We start from the raw sequence: 18,098 nt of genomic DNA, 5'->3' as shown, positions 1-18,098 counted from the left end.
GCACGCGCAGATGTAACTTCGCCTGAGTTGCTCCGGTGACTGAAAGTGAAGCCTCTTCAATCTGTCATATAGAAGCACCACCACGGTCGTCTCACTCAGTCCATGAAGATTCATTTAATGTTTTCCTTCAGCGACTTCGAGACGGTTGCGAACTTGGAAGACTCAGCTGCGGAGCCTTTTCTCTGACACTTTGAATGAGAAGTACACGGATCTGGAGCGAATAGGTGAGTTTTTGACGGTTATCTTATAATCAGTTCTGGTGTTTTGGTCTGAAATGTTTCGGTCAAGTAGGCTAACTGTTTTAAGCTAACCGTTTTATTTCTTTCTTTCACCAAGTAGAGTTTATTTCTGTATTTACACTTGCCAATGCTAAAGTAATTAAGATAATATTTTTTTTTTAAAAACGGGCCATGTTTGTGCCGACTTTCTTACAATATTTCGAGGAAAATTGTTGTTTGTTTTTCAACGAAGTGAATCATGAAACAGAATTTATGACCCCCAAACCCAATCATTGAAAAAAAAAAAATTGAACTTGAACAAACTAAACTATATATTAGTAATATTGCTTTCACATTCAAAGCATTTTGTACTTTATTTATTACCAGTATTTGTAGCTGCTAATACCAACATTTGTTTGTTAGCAACCCCCAGCAGCGTTTATGATAATTATTCGAGGTTTTAGCTGTTTAGGGTGGACAGAAGGAAACGCCAGTGTTTGAGTGCTTATGTCCTTGAGTGGTAATGGAAAATGAACCAACCACATCATAAATCCACAGCCAAACTGTAAATTTAGGGTGTATATTTATGATCTATTTATGATAGTCTACTGCCAGTCTGTACTGAGAGGAAGCAGAGTCAACTTTTATTAATATGAATGACATGTTTTACGTTTTATGATTCTACTTCTGGTAAACTGTCTAAGGAACTTCTGGGTAAAAGAATGATCCTCAAATCCTCTTTGTTTTCATGAAAACAACGTGGAATAACTACTATACTGGGCACTAAGACAAAACATGGAAAAATAATGGCAAATTGTTGTTTCTGACGGAAAAAGGTTGTTGGAAAATATCTTGAAAGACTTTAGTTGGATGGGAGCAAATATTTATGAAGAGAATAAGCAAAATGGAAAAACAGCAGTCATAAATGTTTTTCCTATTAAATTATATATAACAGATTGTAAAACAGTGACATGCGTCTTAATGAGTTTGAAATGCTAAGAACGGGCACACCTGTGGGAGCAAAGTTACAACCAGACAATTTGGAATTTATGATTGTTGTTTTTTTTTTCTTTCATTTTTGCATTTGTTAACAATCCATGTGTACTGAATGACCAAGTTCTTTCAGGATTAGTTGTTTTGGATGGTGTGAAAAATAAATATATATATATATTTTTTTATCTTTAAGCCGTGGTATTGTGAGCCTGACAGAAATAGTTAATGATTTATTTATTATCATTGATGTATTGGCACCACAGCGGCAGTTTAATTCAACATAGAACCTTAACGTTGTGCACAGAATGACAGCTTTGAGTGACAAAAAGGCATGGAGGGAAAGAACATTGAACTGAAGTTCCTCCTCATGCCTCAATGCGTCCTCTGTTATTGGTTCAACCCAAGTTAATATAGCACATTAAAATGATGTGTTGACAATAGTTTGGATTGATATGAACAATTATGGCAATGAAATGTCGCATTGCATCATTATCAATTTTAGCTGGGATAATTCTCATAACACACAAGAAGATAACAAAACTGTTAGTTCTAAGGGAATTTAAGGCTTTTTTTTGGCCTTATCCTAAAGAAGTGGCTCCAAACCTGTGTTTGACTGACTGATCATCACCTGTCCAAATGACATTAGACTCATTTTACTTATTGGTTAACTGTATGTTTGTTTGTTTGTTTGCTTAGTTGGTTTCTGACACAACAGAAGTATTTTGAATGTAAATGAAGGTATAAAGATAAACTGACCAGGTTTAAGGACACAGCGTCTTGTTTATCATTCAAATAACTTTGATAACCGTAAAGTAATCAAACCAAAATCTTCAATTGTAACCGCTGTCAAGTTAAAGTTTCATGATTTATTTATTTTTATTTAAAACAAATATTTCAAAGTAAATTCATTCTCTGACTGCTGTTTTACTTGATCACTGTTTGTTAAATGTTTTCTTTTCTCATCAAAGCTTCATCAAAATAATGGATTCACATTATTTGTTAACAAACCTCTTTTTTTTCCTGCTTTATCTTAAAATCACAGCTAAAGAAGACATTTCTGTTGCCCCTCTTAAGATTCAATCTTTAAAACGATTCTGTTATTTTGAGTGCGCGTTCAGATCTACTATGGCATTTTAAAAGAGCCATAGGAGGAAAAAATGTTAATAATTGTTTTACCCATTTTGACCCAGGCTTTTGTTCCTTTGCAGTTTCCACAAGTTTGCACTCATTAATCAAAGATGCATGGCTCCTGCTGAGGGCTGAGCTGCATGTTCATCAGTTTGGCAGCCAGCTTTCAGCAAGGAACAGAGAAAAGGCTCTTAAGACACAAGCATAAATAAATCTGTTCTTTATATGCAAGCCCTGAAGGTTAATGCTGTATAATTTGATGTTCCCTCTTTGTCGGCTGTGATTGATGTTTTGAAACATGTAAGGCTTGACAGCAGTTCCTTTTTGTAGGTCAGTGTTGACACTTTATGATTAGATGAGCTGGAGGGGAACGGCACTAGGGAGGTGGATTATTAAGAATGTCAGGGAGATTACTGTGTTTCACTCATCTTTCTGGCTGGAAATGCTTTATTTCAAACCACAGATGCTTCCCAGATTGAGCTCTGCCTCCTTTGTTAAATGGGCCTTTGTCATCCTATTTATGCAGATGCGTATTTGTGTCCTCAGAATCCGATTTGTGACTGCTGCAAGAGAACACCGTTTTTTTTAAAATTTGTTTTAGTGTTCTGTCACATCAGTGCATGTTTACCTGGAAATTTCAGCAGACTTTTTGTCCAGCAGCTGGTTCACTGCAAACCGCTTTGCGCCTAAACAAAGACTGCCTCAGCATCTTTTTTTATTGATCTACATGCATTAAAAATCCAGTCACCACTGCTGCAAACAGCTCCCGTATTTGCCTTTGATACATATTTGATACATACACTCAATGTTTGAGTGATTAACAATGGTAAAAAAAAGACTACATTTTGTGTATCATACATTTCTCTTTATGTACTTTGATGGTTAATGAATTGTCTCTTTTTTATTTTGTAAAAAAAATAGTAGCGATTGTTTAACAGTATGTTTTATGTCTATATTATTTTACTATATTGAATTTAGCGTGTGAACTTGGAGATAAACCTTTCTTTCATAGTTGTACTTAAATCAGGGTTGAATGTGGCTTTTCTTAGATTGTTTACCTGAGGTTATTTACATGAAGGGTTGTTTAGTCCAGTGTTTTTCAACCAGTGTGCCGCGGCACACTAGTGTGCCGTGGGAGATGGTCAAGTGTGCCGTGGAGAAATTGCCCTCATTAATCATTCACTGATCTGAAAACATTTCCCATCTCCAGGATATCAGCTCTTTGTTCATCCAAACAGGCCCTGATAAAACACTGAGTAGTTAGGAATATGAAAGATCTTAAAATTAATTTTTCTTTGTGTTTATTTAATTCTATTAAAGACATTTTGATAAGGATTACGTTACCGCGATTTACCTGCAGCTATGACAGTTTGCGGAAAAGTTCCGTCCCTTTAACTGTCTCCACCAATCATTCTTGAAGGCTTAGTCACATGTCATCAGTCTGACCAATCAGAAGTGCTTAAAGTCTTCACTTCTTTGTTCTTAATTCTGCTGATAAAGTCGCTCAGTTCTAACAAAAATACCGGCTAAAGCTCTTCCTTAGTGGTGTAGCTTTCCACAGAGTCAGACCGTGAAACAAGTGGACAATACAATAAATCTCAGAGACGCCAGTCTTTCTGCAAGTTTTCGGCACTTTTCACACTACATCTCCCATGATGCATTGGCTTAAAGAGCCAGTGTCCCAGCGCACAATGAGTTGTCCTTGCGAAACGCCTTGAAACCCCAACAAACAAACAGTTTCTAAATTTTTCTAATTTAACTTTCATTTCATCTCTTAGAAAAAACAGCCGCAACTTCCTGCTTTTCCGGCCACAATTATCACAAAAATACACGTGAGATTGCGGGCGGGCGGGGGGGGGGGGCTGTCGATCAATACAGACCATGAATTTCTGTTTTTTTTTTTCTTTTTGGATGCTGGTGTGCCGCGGGATTTTTGTCAAGGTTAAAGTGTGCCGTGGCTCAAAAAAGGTTGAAAAACACTGGTTTAGTCCACTGCAATGCAGCTAGCTAGTTAGCTAGTGGATGGTTTTAGATTGTTCATATTCAAACTATCTGCTAACACTGTAAATTGAGATTCCTTAACAAGCTTTGTTAACGCATTAAAAAGCATTATAATAGAATTTTTAGGGTGTTAATAAGACATTTATTAGTACAAAAAGTCTAATAAGGTTAATTCAATTACTTAGTTAACACATTTACAAGCATTATTATTACAGTTGCCTTGCTTTCATCAGGACAGAATCAAAGATGGGCGGGGCTTTTTTGTCACCTGTGTGAAAGTCTTAGAGGCCATTCAATTGGCTGAAAGCGAGCACGCCCGTTTGCTGAAGAATTTGATTGACAGATTCATTAGCCAATGGTGAATTAGTTAACCTGTCCATCTTTGATTCTGTACCTGTCGGTCGTTAGCGTTTTATTGCCTTCGGTTTTCAAAAATTACTAGCTTGTGCAACTTTCCAGTGGACTTGGAAGCAAGGCAACAGAGGTTGAATGCAGATGGCAATAAATCCAGCGAACTGTCTCCTGGTGATGGGATTTGCTATGAATGTTTCACTCAGGATAGTTTGCTAATATTCTTATTAGCTATGATGATGCTAGCGTCATCCGACACCGGTCCCTATGTTGTTGTTGTTGTTGTTGTTTTTAATTTGTCTGAATTAAATTATTATATTTCTTTTACAGAAAGATTTTTGTATGTTTAGTCTGTTTTAATGTTATAAAGTTCTTTTTACAAGCTCTATGCTTTGTGGTTGTTTGTGGTAAAAGCATTCCACACTTTAGATAAGGTGCTGCAAAACATTTAATAAACTGTTAACAAATTAATACATTTGTTAAGCTTATAAGCAGTTTAGTAATATCGACTTTGAAGGCAATGGTCTGACTTTAGATGTTAATGAATCTTTAACACTTTCAGGAATTTGCAAGACATCTATAAAGCTAATAAATGTCTTACTAGAACCCCAAACAATAAATTTACTTCTTAATTTGTTAACAAAGGTTGTTAATACATCTTATTAATCTTATTAACACTGACAAATTTGTTAGGCATCTATAATGCCAAAAATGTATCATTAGGATCTTAAAAACATCCTAATACGAATGCTGGTAAATGTGTTAACTAAGTAATTTAATTAACCTTATTAGACTCATTGTACTAATAAATGTCTTACTAACACGCTAAAAATTCGATTATAATGCTTGTTAATGCGTTAACAAAGCTTGTTAAGGAATCTTAATATAAAGTGTTTCCAACTATCTCCTTCATTAATAATAATAGTAATAATAATGGATTGGATTTATCTGCGCTTTTCCAGACGCTCAAAGCCCTTATAATGTGTACATTATTCATTCACTCCTCATTCACACTTGGTGATGGTAACTACAGATGTAGCCACAGCTGCCCTGGGGCAGACTGACCCCTCTGGCTTCTCTGACCATCAGCGGGACATCCCTACGCACTCACACACCAGTGGAGCAACACTGGAGGCAGGAAGGGTGAAGTGTTTTGCCCAAGGACACTTGGGCACTTGGATTGAACCGCCGATCCTTTGACCATTGGCCGACTGCCAGTTAGACGTCAGCAACTGCTATACGTTGCTAATTGTTGTGGTAAACTTTTACCCATGATGCCTTTCATGTTTTCTAATTTTTAGTAGTTAAATAAGCTCAGTTCTATGGTTTTCACTTTCAGGGTTTCTAATGGTTTTAGAAAAAAACGAAGTGCTCAACGTTGAGACAGTTCCATTTGTTTGCTGAGTTGTTTATGCTTTCATAAATTGATCATTAGAAGGCATTTATCACTGGGATGTGAGTGGCTCATTAATATATGATGGAGAATCTGTTTAATAATAATTAAATTTTTACTGTGGATGATAATGCGGACATTTTCATTCATTGTCCTTTTTTATTCATTACCAGAGTAATGTTCTGCTGTTGTGACATGTTTGCAAGATCTGCAATATGAAGAAAAGGTAATTATCTAGGGTTTCTTCAGTGTTAACAAAATGAGCCAAGTTATTCTGAATAGCATGAAAAGATGTTTGCCAGGCAGTCCTAACAGATTGTTGAAAATAGTGGAAGTACTAAATAATTTGTGCCTTCAGTCATATTTTGTACACCACATTACAAATCAAGGAAGTTGTAGAGATGCAGGATTACGGTATATTGTGACATGATCAGTATTGGTAGATAATTCTATAAAAATCTAATTTTAGTGCAGAAGAACCTTTTTTCTGATATAATTTTGTGACTAGGACAAAATTAAAAACTGCACTCTTTTTTTTTTGTTCTGACCTGGGGTTTTGTTCAATTTTAAGTTATTTTTGATTTGTTTAACTTATTTGGTTCTTAAGAAAAAGAAAAAAAGAACTAAACACTTGATAGCTGTATTAGCCAACAAATGCTTGAAAATGTCCATATATTGGATAGTGGCTTAAATTTGCTATCATTCTAAGTTGAGGTGTTTCTTCTTTAGAGAAGAACATCAAACACATTTCAGGTGATAAATGCTGCTGCTCCTGCTTTCTGTGGCCTGTTTGGCTTTTGATATCAGTGTCTTCCAGATGAAGAATGGATACAATAAAATAAGCTCAGTCAGAGAGGCCAAAAGGAAGCAGTTCTTGCAAAATCATGCTATGAAACAAGACAAACCAACTTTGGACCATCAGATGTGATCATTTACAAGAACGTGGAAAGACCTGAGTCAGATCAACAGAAGTCAAAGCAGAGAAGAACTGGAGAACAGGCAGGGTGATGGACCTCAAGCACCAGGGTGGGGCAGCCTAACATTAGACCTGGGTGGGCAATTATTTTAACTCACGGGCCACATTGGGTTCTAAAGTTCTATAGAAACCAGGACCAGGAGGAGATGCGTGCAGTGAGAATGATATAACATGGACTGTAGATGAAAACATTTGGATTGAAAATTAGATTCTAAAACAGAATATTCTAAAGTTCTTAATTTAAAACTTTTGTTCCCTATTTTAGATCTCTTTTTTATTGTGAAGCCCTTTGGTACCTTCAAGGAGTACCAAAGTGCTGTATGAATAAAGTTTCATTCATGATCCTTTTAATAAAATAAATTTTTAATAAAATAAATAACATTATGTATGAAATAAAACAATGACCAAATAACACTCGATGATTTTCAAAGACAAAAATTCAGGAAAAATATACTGATACGTTTACAAAAAACACACACACACACAAAAAAAACATAAATTGGATCCTCTCCCGTTATAATCCTAATAAAGACTTTGTGCACTGCAGCTCCTCACACATCGTCTCACAGTTTGCGCAGCTGCGCTGTGTCCTGCACGTCTGTTTCTGATCCAGTAATAATGAAAAAAACTCATTTCTTTGTCTTCTGTTGCAGCTATGCATATATCTGCGTTTTCACCAGTACAGAGTCCCCTCGTTTATTACAGGAGTTAAGTTCTAAAAATATCCCACGATCGGTGAAATCTACGGAGTTTGATTACAGACGTTTATGGCAGTAAAACTCCTCACTGCCTAAAAAGACTTTTCTCACACAGACATGAACATTTTGACCCTTTTCTCTTGTTTAAGTTCTCAAACCTTCATAGAAATGAGGTCAAGGATCTTAGAATGAAAACAAAGATCTGATCGATCAAAGATTTCTGATCTGAAAAGCTCTGCGTTTCTGTACAGAAGACACGGAGGAGATTGATTGACAGGGTCTCCAGCCAATCAGGACACAGAACAGGGTGCGCCGTTTAAAAAAAGCAGCATAATCGCTCTAAAAGAATGAGCTAAACCAGGAAAGATTAACTGTGACGTAGAAAGTGAAGATTGTTTTCTGTTTTATTTGACAGAGATTTTGAGAGGGTTTCAGGTTGGAGCACAGACTGCAGGAGGGGGGAATAAAAGATCACATCTTGATCGAGTGGCCAGAAAAAACAACAACCCAAAAACAGGGGTCTCTGATATTGTTCAGTGGGCCGGACCAAACATGGAGGCTTGCCGGATCCAGCCCGTGGGTCATAGTTTGCCCACCCCTGCATTAGACTGTACTCTGAAAATGTCAACATATTTAGCTTTAGCAAAAATTAAGCTTTCTTTAGCAAATAAGGCTTTTTTTTAATGCAAGGAGAAGCTTTATTATAGATCTAACTTAAATGTTCTTGTAAATATTCATAATTCTGTTTTATCATCTCAATTTTTTTGCATTATGCTGATTAAAGTATTTTCTCCCATATTGCTTTGGAAACATGACACTGGAAAAAAAACGAGTTTTGACTGAAAGGCAGCACCATGCAGAACACCTCATTTATTCAGGCCCAGGATTAGAAATTTGTTTGAGATTGAGCAAAGTCCTACTGTAAAATGACTTTGTGCTGCATTACTCTCTGCTCTCATTTTGTGACTGTCTAATTAATTCACATATTTATTCTAATGAGCGTCAAGGCTTCAGAGCATGTTTAAATCTCTTGGGGTGGAAGAAAGAGTTTATTTCTGGTCTCCCGAGGATTTCTGGATAAATTGCTTTGAACTTGATAGGTGTCGTATGTAAGACTGGAACTGCTTCTTAATTTTGTTTGGAAATTTTAATTTGCTCTACTTCACTTTATGTGGCCTCATAATCCCCCCCCCCCCCCCCCTCCCAACCTGTTTTAAAAAAAATAGTTTTCTCCCAGAGCTACGAGTGGGTTTGCCAAAATGTTTCTGTATAAGTGAAACAACCTAAAAAATAAGTTTGAACGTTTTTGACCTGTTATTAACATAGCTCAGAAAGTGCCAGGTTGTTCTTTTGTGTGTTTCTTTTCAGAGAATATTATTTTTACCATTCCAACAATGCTTCTTGGTCATGAACTTTAAAATGCGGTTAGTCTGTCTCTCAATCTTTTAAATGAGATGATATTTGTGAGGAAAATCTATTTGATTGCACCAATACACATGTCAAAGGTAAAAGAAAAGACTAAATGTTAAATATTAAAGCCTAAGATCATTAATCTGCTGAATGGCATTGGTGAGAAACACATTAAACGTTGAGTATGTTGTTGCTTTATTGTTGAAATGATATTTTTATCTGGACACAAACTGGGCACTTTGAAATCAAATATACATTTGGTGTTAATCAAAAAGAGCTGCATAGATAACACTTAGATGAATGGAAGCCTTTTGTCTGCTCTCTCCATAACCAGCACAGGGAGGATCTGTGGCATCAGCACTTAAACAGGTTTAGAGGTGACGTCAAGGTGAATGCTGAGTTGTAAAATGGTAAGAAGTCATTGATATTCTATCTTGGACTCTATAAATTGCTTGGTGGCAGATGGAGTCTCATCCAGGGAAGAAAACTGGCAGTTAGGGAGCATTTTCCTCATGAGCTCTGCTCACTGCAGTGACCTTCTACTGTCCCAGAGATGCCAAGAATGGGGAAAAAGAGGAAAAATACAGAAATGTTTGATTTCTAGTGTTTATGTGTAACATCTTAGTTTGAGAAACCTTAAAATCCATACTTTAGAATAAAAATCATGAACAGGAAAGGGTTTGTAGAAGAGCAGTTAGGTTTGCTAAACATTGTTTGACTTCAAATAAATGAATAGCTTTACTCTGAAGCTTTATAATGAAAATGATGTGTTTGGAAATTACATTAATTGATGTAATGTCTCCTCTCATTAAACAGATATAGCAAATGCAGTCAAGAGAAAATTAAGAAATGCGCTCTTGACCAGAAAACAAATCTGATGAACTTGTGGAAAAATGAAGGGAAGAGAGCAAAGCGAGCAAAATGCAAATGACACTCACACACCAGTTTAATATGTATGTTTCAGTTTGATGGTGGATTATATTAGCAGGCCTCATTGTTATGCATTGACTGGCTTCCTGCAGGATAATGAATACTAAATTCAAGGAGGCTGAAGAGTCGGAAAGAATTATGTGGATGGTGTCGAGGGAGAACCATCAAATGCCCTCTATAGATGCAGATTATTGATCAAAATGACACTTAGACATCACATTTGTATTCTTTCCTTTCAAAAATAGTTATTTTATCTTTTAAACAGATGATGGAAATATTGTTTGTCAACATTGAGATGGATCTCCTTTTGCAGAAAAAAAATCATTTAGTTCAAGAATGTGCTAATAGAATTGGTGTTCCAACACTATGTTAGCCTGGTGTTCTGAAAGTTTAAAGTATATTTGTAGAGTGCCAAAAATCTGATTCCAAAATGTCAGTGGGAAGAGTTTTACTGTGAGGTTCTAGGTTTTTTGTCTATGTACAAATGGACACGACTGCAAAGGAAATGAAACTATAAGATGAGTTGTGACACATTTTCCCCTTTTTTGTTGCAAAAACTGGAGGCTTGTTTCTGTGTGAGCTCATAGATAACCTTAGCAATGCGAATCTGTAGAAGTCACACTCCTGATGATAATTTGGACACAACTTCCTGTTCAGCTGCTGAAAAAACTCCAACATCCACAGTGACTATTGTTTAATATTATTCCTTATTTGGGAGCTGCAGGTTGAAAGGGGGAGGAGTTTGTAGGCCTGAGCTGTGGTCTGCCTCAGTAAAACAAAGTTCAGGGTTGGAATCGTTTTTTTGTTTTTGCTTTAGACCTGTGGACTCTGCTGGAACGAGGGTGAAGCAAACACCACAGACACCACATTGATTAAGATTTTAGGAATGATTGGTTTAAAAAGCCCTGACTAATGATGACTAATGTTCCCCCTCACTTTAGGAAAATAGTTACCGGTACCTTTTTTTTCCCCCCAGAGCAGCATGTTGCAAGGTTAAAACTCTGATCAATGCCATCTTTTATATTTGTGACCTTCAGTCAGGACAGTTCTGGTGTTCACGGCACGCAGCTGCTTGAATGGAAGCAGCATCAATAAAGCAGTGGACATATGGAAACTGTGGCCTTGAAAGGGACACTTGGGACCTTTTTTTATTGCCTCATTTACTACACTGACGCCCTGTTTCCTTACGTCCCGCTCTTTAAAGAGTGAAAGAGAGGAGCTGAAAATGGATCAAATCTGTCATAGAGACGTTTGCCTTGATCCAGGTTGTGGAGTTATCTTTTGTTTTGATGACATTTGGCATAGAGTAAGTACTCTCATCCTACATTAAAGCTGTTTTTTCCCTTTTTCACATACTTTCTGAAAAAAAGATACATCCTGGAATGAATTATAACAGGTTTTGTGCACGTAAAAATGCAATTGCAAAACACAAAAGTAACAGGGAACACATGTATGAATTTCTTTATAATACACAGTCAAGAAATGTTTTTTCAATAGTCACTTCTCTAAAATGTTGTTGCGTTAAAGAACGACTGTTACAGAATTAAGATTGTTTCTAGAATATTTGATAAAACTGATTTTTTTTAAAGACTTGCACTCCCCAGGTGTAAAACCAGTTTAAGAGACTTGAAAACCATCTGATACTTAATTGTCTCATATCTCAGTTTTATTTTACGGGTCATAACTCCTTATTATATTCTATATATTAAATAAATATAAGAGTACAATGCTGAGGGTTGTGCTAAGTGTTTAGTGTTTGTAAATCATTGGATTTGATTTTAATAAAAAGATTTTCAAAGCTTGTTGATGCCGTGTTTTTAGGTACAGATTCGGAAGGGTTCAGACAACTTAAACTGTTTACATTTTCTTTGGCCTTTACATTTACCATAAAAACCACATTTAAAGTCTGCATAGGCTTGAATGCAGGGATCTTGTCTAAAAGCAATAACTTGATGTAATGGCTATCATGGATCTGCAAATTTGCTGGCTGTATGTTCTCTGATCAAACAGTAAGTTTGATTAAATATTTAATCAAACGGTTCAAAACAGGATATGCAAGATTGTAATGTGAACGTTGAAACACCATTTCTACACTTTAGACACCAAAAACCATAATCAACAGATATCTGCAAGTTATCAGCTAGGATTTTTTGAATGCTTCAGTAATATTTCTTTTTTTCCTTCACACATTTTTTTTCTCCTGACGTTTTTCTAACTAATTGTCTTAATTATCATTTGACAGATATGGAGTCTGAAGAGGATCTAGTGGCTCCTATCCCAGCCTTCTCTCATAAACTCTCACCTTCAAGAAGCTTCTCCGCCGCTCCTCCCCAAAACCTCACTACGCAGTGCAGCTTACCGTCTGCAGGAAACATCCCTTCTGCCGTCTGTGGTAAAAATGAATAGATAAAGTGAAAATCATCCAAAACTAACCTCTTCTGGACAATAATTTGTTTTCTGAGTCAATGTTAATAACATAGATATAGTTATCATTCTTAATTTTTATATTTCTTACTGAGATATTAAAGGATCGACTCTTTTGCAGTAATAATCCATGTCATTTTAGTCACCAAATGCTTGAAAAAATATGATATGATGAATTAAAGATGCTTGCCCTTTTCCCACCCTTCACACGTTTAGACCATTCTAAAATGAAAAAGAAAGAATGAATAAATTCTGTCAGTTTAAAAACCCACACAAGTCCTTGAGGATTTCTCCTGACAGCGTTTTTGCTCCACTTGATCTCTGGTGAAACGACACGCTTGTCAGCTTCCCACTGTGCCTGCAGCCGCCAGCCTTCCTCAGTCGGGTGAAAACTAATTGTGGCCTGGCCAAAGCCATTATGCACCAAGTAGAAGTGATGCATAAGCTGTCAGATTATCCCTGACCACAAAAATGATGTGTAAATGTAGACACCGTGGGCTGTCATCTTTTTGTTCTCACTAAAACATCAGTAGAACAGCATTAAACGTAATAATTCCTCTCATCTACACTCCTTTTATTAGACTAAATAATGTCCAAGGAGACTTTGATCTGCTTTAGTAGTAAATTAAAGGTATTTCAAAGATATCTAAGGAAGTTTGAAATATTTCAAAAGGATTCAGGTGATGAAGGTTGTTGAAATTTGTTAAAATTAAGTTTAATATTTTAAAAGGAAAAGCAAACATGTTTCTGTTGCTGTTATTTATGCTAAACTGTCTGCAGAGTTTCACCTGGAAATTTTACTGCAGGTAATTGTGTGATTAAACATCAAGCAGTCAGATCTGTGTGTATCTAAGAACTGATTTATGAATTTTATAACAGACTGTCCATATTTTCCAGGTGAGTCAATACAGAAGACGAATCTCCAATGCTCTATAACGAACAGCAGCTCGAGTTTTGGGCTCCTCTCATCAAGTTCTGGTCGGTTTGGCTTTGGGGGCATTGGGAGTTTGGATTTGCCTTCCCTGGGTGCTCACTTACAATTTGGTACATTTAAAAGTAAGAAAACTCTCAGTAATTTTATTTTTTGATATAAATACTTGATTTCATAAAGCTTTTGGGAGAAATAGAAAAGAATTGAGTAGTGCGTTTTTTTTTGTCTTAATTCAAAGTAATTTATAGCTTTAAATAATGCTTTTAGCAGCTTGTTCTTTGTAAATATTGGTTGTTTATAGCTGTTTGTGTATCTGTGTGTGTCTTGTTATAACCTCAGACTGGTGGCAGCCGACAGCAGCACACACCAATGAAGCAGCAACAGCATTTTTCTCCCCATTTCTGGGCCTGCATCCTGTTTTTGTATCCAACTTTGACAAACTCTGTCCTGTTGCTCTACAACCCCACCCCTCAGGCACGTTTTTGGTCTTTTCTCATTTTTGTAAATCTCAAAAAACAGGTGCTCTAAAGAAAAAACAAAAACAGTTGGTGGGAAAGAAAACGTCCAGAATACAACATTTACATTTGTATGATTTATTAACGCATGAATACTTACTGAAAACTGCAAGAAACAATATGAAGCTGATTTCTGTTGACTGTTTTGTGTTGTTTTTCTTTTTTAATCTATATGTTTCTTACTAAATATGTTTATAAAATCGTTTTTCTTAGGCAAACGGAAGAGGACAGAAACTTCCCCACCACCTGTGAACTCTGCTGTTAATGTTACCTCGTCAGCAGAAAAACAAAATAAAGACAAATCCAAAGCCAATGGGCTTCTTCTGAGCCTTCATCGGCCAGTACACCGGAAAACCATTCATGAACCAAAAGAACAGGTTCATATTTGTCTAGTCTGGTATTTTTTAAAGATATATGCTAAATTGTTATTGAACTTTTTCCTGCTTTGTCTATTTTATTGCTTACGGTTGCAAGCTTTTGAAGAGACCCCAAACTCGTGTCAGTCGCTGCCAGTCGGGGCCCCTGACGGACAGTTCCACTGATGCTGAGGACAGCAGCATCAGCAGTGGCAGCAGTGATCCCGACGACGTGGAGGAAGAAGACCATCAGAGCAGTGACAGCGAGGACTCTGTCTCCAAGCAAGAGACTGCAGCTAAACGGAATGTTGAGGTAAATCTGCCGTACTTCAGAATGTCCACTAGGCTCAAAAAACCGCTTGATCTGTGGTTGTACTTTTGAAGGGATGAGGAAAATTAACCAGATTACAAAATTTAAGAAAGGAAATTATACCAAATTATGTAAGTTGTGTTTTTTTTCTGATGGCCTAAGCCGACTTTCTGCCTTCTCATTGGTTTATTTGTCCTCCTACTCAGTTGCTGACACACGGCACTAACAAGAAGAGATGGAAAAGACCCGGTTCTGTGGATGGAAATGCTGCATGGGAGAGCCATCATCCCCACCATGATTCTGTTGCTGATCGGCCTCAGTCCACTGCTCACAGTGCAGAGGGGCCAGACCAGCAGCATGTCAGCGTCATACAGGCCACAGGATCTTTAGCAGAAACCCACAAGGAGAGAAGTCCACTTCCCCATAATTCTCCACCCAATTCAGCTTCTGTCAGATCTAAACACTACGCTGGTTTTCATTCAGGGAAGACGCTCACTTCATCCCCCTCAGCAAGACAAAGCCATGCCTCTTCCTCTGGAATTCCCTTCACTATAAACTCACATCCATCTATTAGTTCTCCCAAAACCCTCTCCCCATCTTCCTTAACAAAACAAATAACTCTTTTGACCTCAAAGGAAGCTGGAGGGAAACCAGAAAATGTTGATCGCATGAAGCAAAGCTGTGAACGCTCATCACTGAAGAACATCAGAAAACAGTGGGTGGGTTGTGTTGCTTTTTCTTTGTTTTTTTTCAAAAGATAAATGCCTTACTCTTGTTTTTTAAGGGGGCTTTCTTTATTATTCAGGAGTGTTTGACCCTTACACGACTTGAAGTGACAATGTTGTTATCTCTGCATGGAATTACTTCACAACAATGACAAGCAATTAGCTCTGTTGTGCTTCAGGAGGAGAAAGGCTCACAAAATTCACTTATTGTTACCATTCTGTGACAACAACAATGAATGAAGCAACTAATAACAAAAAGGTTTTATTCATATCTTGGCTTTGATTGCCAGAGTTGAACAAAAGCTTCACATAAAAGATGACAGCTAGTTTTCATCTGAGTGCCACTAAGCCCTGCAGTTTGAAAGCACACTTTTGCAGCGAGGTTCTCGTCTTCATTGCAAATAACAGCCTTCTATCTGTGTCTGCATTGTCTTCATTTGTACTGCAGCACGAGTTTCCTTCATTTACAGTAATATCACTTGAGTGACAGACAGTCTAATTACTTCTTTTCACTGTCCTGCGATTCACAAAGCGACTCTGTTTACAGCCGTCTACGAAGGGGACTTCCTCTGTTCCACCTAAGAGCCAATTCTGGTATGAAAGTTTCTCATCTACTTCCTTGTCCTTGGTTGCAGACACCATTTGTCCCACATACTTTATTTGCCAAATTATGATCCTTTTTTTTTCAAACCCAACAGTGACTCTGACCTGTTCTTAAACCCACGTGGATGGATGCAGGATGCTGTGCAAGATGCTCCTTTGGCTCTGATCAAAAAAGCCCCCTGCCAGAGCCACGCCCCCAGCAGCCCCCGTCACCTCCCCGTCATGAACTTAGACTCCCAACACAGAGATGTGTTGGATGCTTCATCGTTGAAGCCCTCCGTCTCAACTCTTCCACCGCAATCGCAAAAGAATAATGCAGCTCTGAGTGGAGAGAAAATGTTCACCAAAACGAACTCGTCCAGTTCACCTTTGAACTTAAGCAGAAATACTAAATCCTATTTGCTCTGCAGAAGAGATTCTTTAGGAGACAATGATGATGAGGATTCTGGGAGTAGCCTTTCAGGTAAGAAGGATTTTAGTCCTTTTACTTAATTTTAGAAGAATTTGAATATCTATGATTTGTAAGACATCCTGTTGATCCCCAAAAGACAAATGCCCACTTAATAACTGTTTAAATATCATGGATGTGCAAAAATTTCAAAGCAGGCTTCTAATTCACTTGAAAGAAATGTCATTTTCCCAAGAAGTTTAAAAAAATATAGAATACAAAATGTTTTTCCCTTGTTTTGAGTGAAAAGAATTTGCCAATAGAACTAGTAGAATTTGTCTTGGTAAGATTTCTTATAGGTTGTGATGTCCTGCCCTTTAAGGACAAAATTACATCTTGAAAAAATCAATAAACAATTATATTCCTGTATGTTACTCTGGTAAGTTATGTTATGAGCACGTTTTGCTCAAAAAATAGTTTTATATTTTCAAAGTACCGGTAGGTATGTTTGAACTCTCACCGCAAATGTCCACTTTAGTTTAGTCTGTTTAGTTGGTTCAATTTAGTATTTTCCTATTGTATTCTATGTATTCATGATCCCTTTTATTTTATCTTTAACTTTTCAATTACCTGTACGAAGCCCATCGAGACGACTGTTGTTGTGAATTTGGGCTATACAAATAAAATTGAATTGGATTGAAATGTATCCTATTTTAAGTGCTCCAACTATCCTCATTACTAGACCAAAATCATGTTAAAGTAAGACCATAGCACAATTTAAGATCCATTTGTCTTAAAACTATCCCAAAATCAGGCAAGTCTGTTTCTTAACCATCATTATCAAAAATAAAACGTCTTTTAAAAATATTATGTGGGGTAAAATAAACTATTTTATTAGTGAAAATGCTTATCACAAGATGTTTTCATGGTTAAATGACTCCACAAGAAATTCAAGATGTATTGTCTTAAACCAAGGCTTTACATGTAAGTTAGTTTGTCTCATTAGATATTTAGGCTAGAAACTACACAAAAATACTTGGTGAGATTTTGTGTTCTTATGATGCCCTCTGAACATCTTTGAACCCTCAGAGAACAATCCTGACACGGTGTCTGAAGGATCAGAGGAAGAGGTCAAGGAAAGTCTAGAGACGGGAATGGAAAATCGTGCTGTTGGGACTCTGCTGAAACCATCTGATGCTTCATTCTCCAGTCATGGAGATATTTCAAACACTTCAGCACACTACTTATCCCTAAACAAGATGTTCACAGAGCCTTTAGTTTTACAAAGTGGTGGTCTTTTTAGATCCACCACAACCACAGGAGTCTTGGAAGAACAAAGCGCCTTTGCAACAATACAAGGTAGAAGATTTTCTTTATTAAGTTTAAGGTCAACAACAGAAAATAGCTAAACTTGCCCTTTTCTCAAGTCTTTTGAATGTATTTTTTCCTTCATATTGTAAAATTGATTTACTATCAGTGAGATTTCTTCAGAAATGTCAAAGTAGATCATAATTGTTCTTGAAAAATGCAAAAGAAGCTTACAAAGGCTCCAACTTAAAAAAAAACACTTTTTTTAACATAACTACGGTATCTTGATTTTAATGACTATTAATGACGATTTCCACTTTGATATATAAAGCAAGTATTCATAACGGGGTTAAAATGTATAAATGTATCTATTTCTCTCAGCATTTGTAAAGAAGAAGGTACTTGAGTTATTTATTTTCCCGTAGACAGTTTTTAAGTTG

The 18,098-nt window shown here is 36.7% G+C and overlaps 1 protein-coding gene across 3 annotated transcripts in view; it reads left to right on the top strand.

Annotated features, from left to right (window-relative positions):
• The window catches only part of LOC101174472 (bromodomain adjacent to zinc finger domain protein 2B), a 30,143-nt gene continuing 12,045 nt past the window's right edge, over window positions 1–18,098 (top strand). For 2 of the 3 annotated variants that reach the window (XM_023950777.2, XM_023950776.2), the window contains exons 1-10: window positions 1–224; window positions 12,341–12,490; window positions 13,420–13,578; window positions 13,793–13,927; window positions 14,182–14,345; window positions 14,443–14,637; window positions 14,841–15,353; window positions 15,907–15,953; window positions 16,058–16,425; window positions 17,440–17,709. In XM_023950777.2, coding sequence (XP_023806545.1) covers window positions 12,343–12,490; window positions 13,420–13,578; window positions 13,793–13,927; window positions 14,182–14,345; window positions 14,443–14,637; window positions 14,841–15,353; window positions 15,907–15,953; window positions 16,058–16,425; window positions 17,440–17,709 — 1,999 coding nt within the window. In that variant the 5' untranslated portion in view covers window positions 1–224; window positions 12,341–12,342. The remainder of the gene's footprint in view (window positions 225–12,340; window positions 12,491–13,419; window positions 13,579–13,792; window positions 13,928–14,181; window positions 14,346–14,442; window positions 14,638–14,840; window positions 15,354–15,906; window positions 15,954–16,057; window positions 16,426–17,439; window positions 17,710–18,098) is intronic. The other variant, XM_023950778.2, reaches the window with a different exon arrangement.

This window comes from Oryzias latipes, chromosome 21, assembly GCF_053564925.1.
Source record: "Oryzias latipes strain Hd-rR chromosome 21, Olatipes_Hd-rR_3.1".
NCBI classification, from domain to species: Eukaryota; Metazoa; Chordata; class Actinopteri; order Beloniformes; family Adrianichthyidae; genus Oryzias; species Oryzias latipes.
The sequence above is the reverse complement of the archived record's forward strand: the minus strand, read 5'-3'. Positions and strand labels throughout refer to the sequence as shown.